Source organism: Triticum urartu, chromosome 3A, assembly GCF_056163025.1.
Source record: "Triticum urartu cultivar PI428250 chromosome 3A, HENAU_Tu73, whole genome shotgun sequence".
Lineage (NCBI taxonomy): Eukaryota > Viridiplantae > Streptophyta > Magnoliopsida > Poales > Poaceae > Triticum > Triticum urartu.
The window spans coordinates 11,366,176-11,377,222 of record NC_141875.1 but is presented as its reverse complement, the minus strand read 5'-3'; the positions used below and the strand labels follow the sequence as shown (position 1 = coordinate 11,377,222).

General features: G+C 43.0%; 1 protein-coding gene across 2 annotated transcripts; it reads left to right on the top strand.

Annotated features, from left to right (window-relative positions):
- The first annotated feature begins 4,090 nt into the window (after positions 1-4,090).
- On the top strand, positions 4,091-9,739 carry LOC125528506 (uncharacterized). 2 transcript variants are annotated; one of them, XM_087545941.1, is made up of 14 exons: positions 4,092-4,294; positions 4,392-4,516; positions 4,622-4,748; positions 4,849-4,930; positions 5,019-5,089; positions 6,180-6,221; positions 6,374-6,498; positions 6,959-7,052; positions 7,434-7,675; positions 7,774-7,879; positions 7,968-8,073; positions 8,345-8,431; positions 8,958-9,049; positions 9,187-9,739. In XM_087545941.1, coding segments are annotated over exons 1-14 (1,425 nt in total). In that variant the 5' UTR covers positions 4,092-4,169; the 3' UTR covers positions 9,188-9,739. The 2 variants fall into 2 exon arrangements, with proteins under 2 accessions (XP_087402068.1, XP_087402067.1); XM_087545942.1 differs by lacking the exon at positions 9,187-9,739 and having other exon boundaries at positions 4,091-4,294; positions 8,958-9,050.
- The last annotated feature ends 1,308 nt before the right edge of the window (positions 9,740-11,047 follow it).

The following is an 11,047-nucleotide window of genomic DNA, read 5'->3' as shown; positions in this document are numbered from 1 at the left end:
CCTTTGCTCTTCTGCTGATAAGGCTGACGGAACGGAGGAGGAGGAAGCCAATACTTCTGGTGCTTAGCCACTTGAGTTGAGGAAGAAGGAGTAGCATCTCTGACTCGCTTCTTGGAAGCATCGCACTTCAGTTGAGCAGCCTCTTGCTTCAATGCCATGTTGTAAAACTCATCGTACCTCCTGGGCTCAAAGATTACAAGAGCTAGCTGGATTTATTCTCTGAGACCACCCCTGAACTGGTATATCATGCTCTTCTCGTCAGGGACGTCCTGCTTAGCAAAGCGGGCGAGCTTCTGAAACATCTTGTTGTAGTCATAGACAGACATAGAGCCTTGCTTCAGGTTGCGGAATTCCTCACGCTTGCTTTCAACCACGCTCTGAGGAATATGATGAGCTTTGAAGTCTTGACGGAATTCATCCCAGGTAATCACACGGCCTCCTCTGGAATCTTTGTACTGCTGAAACCATTCTGCAGCTTGGTCTTTGAGTTGGAAGGAAACGAACTTGACAAAGTCATCAGGCCTGACGTTACTGCACTGGAAATGCTTGCACAAGTCCACAAGCCAATCGTCAGCGTCAGTTGCCTCAACACAATTGCTGAAGGTCTTTGGCTGGTTAGCAAGGAACTGGTTGAGTGTAGCAAAGTGATTCTGATTGTTGCCTTGGTTCCCTTGGTTCGCTTGGTTGCGCTCTTGAAGAAGTTGCATGATCAGCTGCGTGTTTGCATTGGTAGCGGCCATCACAGCTTGCCATGCCTCCGGAGGAGGAGGTGGTGGTGGCGGATCAGGATTCGGAGTCGTGCGCGTTGGAGGAGCCATCCTGAAGAGGTTGACATCCATTAGCACACTGACAGATAATTATTGAAGCTGAACCAAACAGTTAGAAATTGCAACATATAGTCTTCACATCCGAACAAAATGAACGAATGCATTCCAATTGAAATGGTCACATATCCATAAATTGAGAAGCCACTTAGAATTTAGGTAGAGGAATAAAATCAACAAGGTACGGAGCAAGAACGAATACTCGGTAAGGATCACCCAATCTCAAACCAAATATCTGTGGAAGAAGAACTAGAGCTACAAGAATTCCCACCTATGAAACTCCCGAACCTTTCCGATTATGCAATCAGGTGTTGGGGATACAGGGGAAGCATAATATCTCACCCAAATCTAGCAAATCCTACATCCAGCTATATCCATCCTTCAACACATAACCGAAAAAACTTCGGAAATCGTCTACCTCAACCTTTGAAAAGCATCCATTATACAAGTTATGGCAATACTCCCGAACTCCCGCCCCAGTACTGGGTGGCGTCGAGGTTATCTCACCAACAACTGCATAAAAGAGATTTTCGATGTCGGCGAACTAAACTCAGGTATTCCAGAACTGCAACGATAAAATTGTGACGACAACACCTCGGAGCTCAACTCCCCGGGACACTACCACAACTCCTAAATGACAGGAGGCACCAAGAACAATGTTCTCGTCACAAATCGATCGGAACGATTCCAAGATACCCGCGTGATCCTAAATTTTTTTTAGTGAAATTTGAGAAGAGAAGAGTCAAAACTCTACGTCAGGATGCCTTACCAGAGCGATGAAGGGACTGGGGAGTAAAAAGAATTCCTAAACTCTCTGATATATAATTCCTAAATGACTCAAAACATTTTTCTAGACTCAACAACGGCAGCTAATTCGATCAAGCAGTGGGGCTCCTAAGGTCGGGGAAGGCTCTGTTAGTACTCAAAACGTGTGACCAATAGTGTTCGTACTGAACTACGGTCACATATATTTAGGAAAGATGGTAATATTTCTACTATTTCTCCTAAGTGCATCTTTTGCATACATTATTTTTTTAAGCTAAACTTCATTGCTAAGTATGTTACTATACGATGTTCTTCAACAGGGACTCCCAATGAATGTTGTGCCTGATTGGATCGAGACTAAATGTACCATGAATATTGTTAGCTTACGGCCAAGATATCCTACAGTGCACTTTAGTGCATTCATGATTTCTAATAGCGGGGAATGCTTAATAGTAAAAGACTGGAGCAAAATTGTGAACGATCACAGAGAAGTACTAGGGGGCAGCAATCGGAAGCGCAACCCACGATTGGGAGACAGGTTCATCTGCATGCTCCAATATGATGAATCAGCAAAGCTATACATGTTCTATGCTATTTTACCTGAGAGAGAGCAGCAGGAGTGATTAATTAGCTAGTTCATGCTCTTAGTACTTGTCCTCTCATGTCCGTGTTCTTCGTCCTGAACTTAATCTCAAAGAGTGATTTGCTTTTGTGGTGTTATGAACGCTTATAATATCATTACCATGTTGAACTCGATGATACCTTTGTTATGAAAACTGTTGTTGGTGATGATATATATGATGCAAGAGTTTTTATATTAATATGATGATGATGATGATGAGTTATTATATCATTTATGAAAGAAACTGCATATTAGTTTCAACTGGATGGATTCTAGCTAAGTGATCAAGTATATGCCATATCCATATTACCTCGATCACTTAATTAGGTGATCAAGTATATATAATATGGATATGACATATACTTGATGACTTAGCTAGGATCCACGCATCCAGTCAAACTAATCTGCGGTACATTCACCTAATGATTTAACAACTCATTATAATGTAAAACAATCGGTAAATTAAATTGAAAACACAAAATTAAAGTAAAAATAAAAAATAAAATCAAAACACACCCAAACATTTAGTACCAGTTGGTGTTACCAACCGGTACTAATGTCCTACGCGCCCACGGAGCTGGCTCGGGCCACGTGGTTGCCCTTTAGCACCGGTTCGTGCTGAACCGGTACTAAAGGGGGGGCCTTTAGTGCCCACAATTTAGTGCCGTTACCGAACCGGCACTGAAGGGCCTCACGAACCGGTGCTATTGCCCGGTTCTGCACTAGTGTGGGGTGCCGCCTCAATCCCCGTGTGATATGTGCGCGGGGCGAATCCTATCATTGAAGTCGACTGAATGGGATGTCTTGGGAAGTCGTGCAATGATGGCGCCTCGATTCCCGTGTAGGTTGCACGCGAGACATAGGATGATGTAGTTGTTAGCTGCCATGCGTGGTGCGCGGTTAGGCCAAGTGGTTTTCCTTTGTTGCTTATAAAACAAGGCATTGTGGAGGAGTGGTTCACATCACCCACTTATTATTCTTGCTCTTCCTCGCGCTCATAGTTGTAGCCCCCCCCTAAACTCCATTGCGCGCTTCATTTCTCTCGCCGCTACGTATTCTTTTGAACTTTCCTGCATCGAGGATGTATCGCACCTAGAAGAAGAAGGTCAGGACCGAAGTCGCTGTTGCCGCCCCCCTTCCAGCGCGGGGATTGGGCGACGTCGGTGGTAGGCGACAAGCTGCTGAAGAACTACTCCTCGCGCGGGCCCGATCCCAGCGTGGGGATCTAAACAACTACCAGGGGTCAACAAGCAGACACCAACCCCAGTTGGGGACGAGTGAGTGTTGCAAACCCTATTCATCAAGTGGGGTTATCACTGCCCTTGAACCGCTTCGTGCGAGGGCTCCTCGTCTTCTACGATTTGCAACTCCATCATCTTACTCCCAATGGCGTTCTGCCCACCACATGTTTCATCATGACATGTGACTTTTTGTGGGGGACTCAATCCTATCATGGGTTGTGGAAGCATACCTTCTACTTGAAGGCGCAAACTATCAAGACTAACAAACAACCGTTCATCTGCGGAGGAGCCAACGTCCGAATGAAGCCTGGCATCAAATACTTTAATCTGCATTTTCCAACATCATGCGTAGGCGACATGAAGTCTCATGTGTTAAATCTATAGCTGGCCAATTGGGCCCTTCGCAGGCCGTCCCATAAGCACGCGTGTCAGGCATGCGGCTAACCGTGCCAGGCCCGCCACACGTCTGGGACCATGCCTGGCCGTGAGGTGGGCCCAACATGGCATGTTTTTTTTCTGAATTTTTTATTTGCCATGCCTGGGCCTCGAGGTGAGGCACACGTGCCAGCCCGGCACGGCCTGCTTATGTACAGGCCTCGACGTGCCATGCCGTGCCCGGCCCGTTTAAGGGTGAGCCGTGCCGGCCCGCTGGCCAGGTCTGGTTAAACCCTCCTCTGCTTCTGTCTCCCTCCCGAACTCGCGAACTCAGGGACTCCAATGGCGTCGCCGCCGCCGCAGACGCCGACGCCGGTGATTCCGCGGGAGGCGTGGGAGGGCTGCAGCGTGCTCCTCGACATCAACGACGGCGACCGACTCGCCTTCTTCCGCCTCACCACCGGCGCGTCCGTACCCTTCCTCCCCCTCCCCTCTTTAGCTTCCTGCTCCGAAACCCTAGCTGGTGCGGTCGGGCTAACGTTTCCCTGTTGTGTGGTGGCGCAGGACGGTGAAGATAGGGGACAAGAGCTGCTCGCTGCAGCCGCTGCTCGGCCGCCCCTTCGGCTCCCTCTTCCGCGTCGGGCCCTCCGGCCTCGTCCCCTGCGCCGCCACCGACGCGTCGTCTCAAGGCAAGCAAGCATGATAATGTTTTTCTCTTCCAGTCCATTAATGTACTCTTTAAAATACATTCTGCTATGTTATCTTAATAATAACAATGGCTGTGATTGGTACAGATGATAAGCCGCGAGGCGGGGGCGGCGCCGATGACCAGGCACAGGACGAGACCAGGGACAATAGGTCCCTGGTTGACAATAATACAGCGCAGACGCTGTCGAGCGAGGACATAGAGGCGATGAAGCGGTGGGGATTCGACCGTTTTCAACTGTGTCCTGCTTGAGTAGGATATTTATTTCTCTGCTCTCTGTTTTAACAAGATTTTGACGTCATGTGGTTTTAATAGAGAGGGTGCGAGCGGCGATGCGATTGTGGAGGCTTTGATAGCGAATAGCTCCACATTTGGAAATAAGACAGTTTTCTCACAGGTTAGTATCAGTTACTGTCTAGTTTGATTCCTTGCTGTTCTGGAGGACGCTGATGAGGACTGATTTAGTTCAACCTGTTCGGTTGCAGGAGAAATACAAACTGAAGAAACAAAAGAAATATGCACCGAAAGTGCTTTTGCGACGCCCCTCTTCCAGAAGGTATCTTGTGCTTCCCTTTTTGCAGCAGGAAACATATTACATATCTTTTGAAAGCGAATACTCTGTCAAACTTGTGGTGATGTATGAGTGTGACAATCACATATGTGACCATATGTAGTGTTTATTTGAATGCAAAGATACTTCTTCTGATTAGCTCTCTGTAGTGGATGTCTTGTCCAAAGTAGTGAACCAATATCTTTGAAGTTTCTTCTTAACTGAAGTTTGAAGATTGTTGTAGAGTGTGAATGACGTAGGACTAGTAAGAAAGAATTCGTTGCTTTATTTGTAATTTCACTACAAACAATTGATGGTAACACATCTAGCGTATGGGCTGTTGCTTTCTATTTCCACATCAACGCCATGTCTCAATGGTGGCAATCTAGTCTGCCGTGCCTAAACTTACATAGTCCAGCTAAGCTTAGGTCACACCAACTTCTACCGGGTAGTGTGTTGCACTGTTGCAACGTACAATTTGAAGGCATTTGAATACACGCTTCCTCTGTGTTTCTTCGAGAGATGCAGGAACAGAATGATTATATATGCCATCATCATTCATCAATACAACCAAATTTGTGCTTCTTAATTCGAAATCAGCATGGAACATATTGAATGGAGAGATAAAAGTGGGTAGAGAGGGAAAATAAGAAGTAGACTGAAATGAAATGTTTTTGAACTTACAGCCTATGAAATTTGAGTCCCACTGCTGTTCTTTTGAATTTTCATGTATCCTCTTTTTAATTAGAAAGTGGTGTTATAGGATGTTCAGAACAAGAAATAAGTTTTTGCTTTATAAAATTTGCAGTGCAAATTATTTTTTTAGATTGGCCGGGTGGGCTGGGTGAGTTTTAATTCTCTCTCAATAGACCATGTCTGTTTCCCAGCTTTTGGTTTGAAAGATTACCGACTGAACTCGATTAACTTCGTTATCTGGAAAGTTGGCGTAATTTTGGAATAATTTTGTTGTAACTCGTATTTGCAAAGTGCTTGGCACTTGAAAAGATAATTGCTTTTTTTTTGCTCATTAACTTAACATATACTACTGGATTTTGTGCAAAATTATCTAATATTGTTGTTCCCTTTTATGCTACAGCATTTGTGAGACATATTTCAAGAAGTACCCAGCTCGAATAGGGTAATAATTATTTCCCTTTCATTACTTGTTAGGGCCAATCTTTTTTTTTCCTTGTCATCATAGTCAATTTCTTGATCTTGTTGCCTAGAAACAACAGAAGTGGATAGCTATAGCACTTAGCTACTTAACGCTGTCTTTTCTGTGTTCCCCAGGTTTATGCGAGTTGATGCGCTCTCCCTCTTGTTGTCTATGGCAAATGTTGGTGCATATTCAGATGTGCTTGCCGTTGATATGGTGGGGGGTTTAGTTGTTGGAGCTGTAGCTGAACGCTTAGGAGGTAAATTATGCTTTCTTTTGTGGTACTGAACATTATTTGGTGTTAACCAATCAAGTGGAATTTAGTTTTATGGAGATTGTGCTCCATTTTTTTTGAACTGTAGATTGTGCTCCATTTAATTTGTTTTGTCAACACTATTTTAACCTAGCTGTTTGTTGAAAAATCACCCTGATTTGAGTGGGAAGCTGTTACGTATCAATCTTTTACTTGGTATGTGTTGAATAGAAAATGTTGTGGCATGTAATCACTAATTGTCACAAGTCACGCTTGTTTCCACCAAACTGCAATATACATCTACGAACATGAAAGCTATAGGCTCACCTGCCACTATCAGCTTGAGGTGTTTGTTAATATTTGTAAATGTGTAAAGTAAACCTGATTCTTGTGTGTAGTGCATCACCATTTTAATGCATATGTCAGTTACAATCATTATTGATTGTCTCTGTTATTTCTATTATAGGTACAGGATATGTTTGTAGCACATATCTTGGATCAGCGCCCAGCTCCATAGATATAATAAGAATGTATAATTTGAGCAGCGACATGACCAGCAGGTAAATCCACTTTTTGGCACTATATGGCTTCTCATTTACAGAGGATTCTCATCTAAGGAGATAATTAGTTATAGAACCTTCGGAATACAAGCAGGAGTATAATTTATACATTAATCTGTAACACTATAGTGTACCCTTAAACTGGCTACAAGAGCATACTAAGAATGTTGGTAAATACATTTTCTATGATTTCAGATAATATATGCAGTACCATTCTATCATTTTCTATTTTATCTGAATTGTCATTTATTATAACTTTGTAAATGGACCTGTATGAAGCAGTTGAAATTATAATTGAAGTAGCAAGTGCGAATATTTCAATATATAATTTATGTAATGCTCAAGAGTTGAAATTATAATTATCATAAACATTCCATTCAGGATTTTCCAGGCACCACTTGGTGACCTCTGCTCCTTGCAAAGTGCTGGTGATGCTCCTTCTGTTCTCAGTGGTAGCATTCAACGCGATGTAGTTGAACCTGCTGCTGTACCAGATGAGAGTCTTCAGTCATCCCCGGCAAAACCAATTAATACAGAAGTATCAGATGGGAATGCGCAGTCAATGACAGTGCAGCCAATTAATATGGAGGTCCCTGAGCCTGCAACGGACCACCTTAATCAAGGTGACATTTCTATGTCGGATAAGTAGTGATCAAACTAACACTAAGAACTTTCCGCAAAAACGCAATGTTCCAACTGTTGCTGCTACATTGATCTGTAGATTGCAAAGGAAGTAATGGTAATTCAATAGCTCCCAAAGCGCCGAGAGCAGGAAAGGCACCCTCACCAGAGAGGATGAAATATTGGGGAGAACATGGGTTTAGCAGGTAATGCGAAGTATACTCCATCAGTAGAAGACAATTGCAGTATGAGTCTAAATATTTTTATTAATATACTGGTTTTATGTCAACACAGTTTGATTGTTGCTGCTCCTGACCATGAGGTAGAAAGTGTGGTTACCGATTTGCTTCCACTCCTGTCCTATTCGGCCCCATTTGCTATCTATCATCAATATCTTCAGGTAAATATTGTTCTTTACAATTGACACCGAAGCATGACAGTTCTTGCTAAATGTTTGGTTTACGGTGCTTCTGCAGAGAGCTTACCTTTCTAGGTAGAATTTTATTTCAAAAATTATTATCCTGTCACTTCCCTAAAATCATTAGCTTATGTGCTGAATTGACTTGGTTTTCGTTTCATCCTTTTGTAAAGTGTGGTTTTGCTGTTTGTTCCTTTTGTAAAGTGTGGTTTTGCTGTTACTTATCTTTTTGTTTTTTGGTATCTATATGCAGCCTCTTGCGACATGCATGCATAGTTTGCAGGTATCGAAAATGGCAATTGCATTACAGATTACTGAACCCTGGCTCCGAGAGTATCAGGTCAGTACATTAGCAACGATGATGTTACACCAGAAATAGTTATACTCGAGTTTTGTTTGAGTTTTCACGTTGCTTGTCTTTTATAAGCCTGATTAATGCGTCATGCCAGTAAGGAATATACAAACCTATCTGACGCCTAAACTTTGAAAATGTTTCTGTTTACACTGCAATTTTGGTTGCTGTGCTGCTTAAATACTACTCCCTCCGTCCTAATATAAGATGTTATTAGAACCAATGTACTCATATATTGGTTGTAATAACATCTTATATTATGGGACGGATGGGGTAATAAACTGATGAGATTTATGATGTGGTGAACATGCTCAATAGTCAATACTAATAATCGAATGGACAGATTTTTATCACATGTTGGTTTGACACACAAGGTCGATCAGTTATCACCTGGGCCTACTAGGCTTGAAATATAACAAAGGATCTGTGATTAGTCCTTACTACTTTTGTTTGTGAAAAGTTGTGATTCCTTTCTTTTTTTTTTACAATCTCCCTCTCTTATCTCTGGATGCAGGTCCTTCCATCACGGACCCATCCACACATGCAGATGAATGCGTTTGGTGGTTATATCTTGAGCGGCATCCGGATACACAAGCCTGACCCCTAGTAAGCGCGAGTGCCAGAGAAGTCATCTTGCATGACGGAGGGCAAGCTTGTCTCGTGATTTATATTTGGTTCACGCTGTTGTAGCTTCCTTTTTCTACGGGTTGCACTGATACGGTTTGGCCGCGGCTTTTCTGCAGGTTTCAGTGATACGGTTTGGTCGCACCTTGGGTCAAAGAAAAATGATGATCTAAACCTGAAAACAAGTATGCCATCCTTCCCTCCACTGTGGGAAGGACATGTAATTGTAACATATTCCAGCATTAATTTCCTGGTGTTGTAACTGTGCTCGAGTCACATCCCAGTTTGTTCTATTGAATTTTCTACAAGCAGTGGAACATTGTATTACAACGAGGACACAGAATAGGATGATATGCGGCCATTGGAGGAGCATCCGGGCGGTCGACTGATGCGGGGAGGAGGGGGGAAGCTGCCGGATCTTGCTTGCTTCCTGCAAGGCAGGTGACGTTGGTGTATATGCACATGCACATTTTATATTTTTCCTCTGCAAGTCAAGAGGGAAAATGTTCCTCAAAATTGAAAGCAAATATTTGTTTTCTTCTTGCATTGAATTGTACATTTGAAAGCCAAAGGCAGTGCACCGATAATGTTTTGATTATTGCAATGCACTAACATGGATTTGAACATTCAATATTGGAAAAAGAACGCATGCCACATGGATTTGTCGTTGAATACTTAAGGGGCTGTGGTGGCGTGTGATTGTGTTGGTTTGTTCGGATGTACTATGTGGTGATGGGGTTGCTTTATAATATAATATAAAGCAAGGGTAACCCTTTTTCGGTTTACTTTAAGGAGCTACTTAAATTGTTCCGATTCCTACGTTAATTTGATGCATCATGTTAACTTTTCAAGCTATAACTTGGTTTCATCTCCCCGCACAAACAAAAACTCAGTTTCGTCAACACTATGATGGAACGTTTGCCAAACAGATTTGTGGTTAAATATTTGAAGGGCTATCGTGAGTGTTCAAAACTTGATGAAAGAAAAAGATTAACTAAATCGTTTTGGTTCCTACTTATTCAAAAGAATCATACCTATTCAATGGAACATGTGAACATTCTAAGCTACAACTATGTAAATCATCATAATTCATAGACAAAATCAAAACAACAAGAAAATGTGTGCCTATATTGAACACATTCAGAAACCCACCCTCGTCAATTTTCCCCAACCATGTAGAACAGTCCAACTGTCCAAGACTCGGTGTCAAACACAAACAAGCAATGTCTCATGTAACTGCATGATACAGACTTGAGATGTCAAGGGCTCTTCGCTAGAGCCTTCTCGACGCACTCCCTCAACTAGCTGACCGGCACAACTAGCTAGCTAGGTTTTGGTTTCACGAAGGAAGGACGACATAAGAAAATCCCTATCCCATAGCTTCATATATGCAATAGTGAGCAACACAACACACAGGCAGTGGCGGAGCTTGATGAAGATTGTTTAGCTTAGGTAGTACGTAGTGGTTCATCAATATGCTTAGCTTAGGTAGCCAGCAAATTCATACGCGCTCCATCTAGGATAGATCAACCGAGTACTTGTGTCTTGCCTTGACCCAGAGAGGTGCTTGCTGCCCTGATATAGCTTTGTGAGTACGTCCATCGCCGATCGGGAGCTGCAAAGATGAGGTAACGGGTTCAGGTGTATCGCCGCCAAATTGCAACAACGCTGGCGGAGTGCTCAACAACGACATGAACACTGGCTGCATTGTCTGAGCTGCATGATGGGCTGCGCTGAATTAGTTGTTTTTTTTTAACACAAGAAAACTTTATTGATGATCAGGTACATTTTACAGAAAGAAGCATGAAGGGACTCATGCTAGAACCAGAAACTACACATGTGAGGCAGATATGTTCTCGATAGATTGTGATCTCTCCCGATCAGTTGCGGCTATTGAATGGTTTTTCTTTGACTGCAAGCAATACCACTTAGAGAAACCACCTAAAATAGACTCAGGGGGTGATTTATTATCTAGACCTG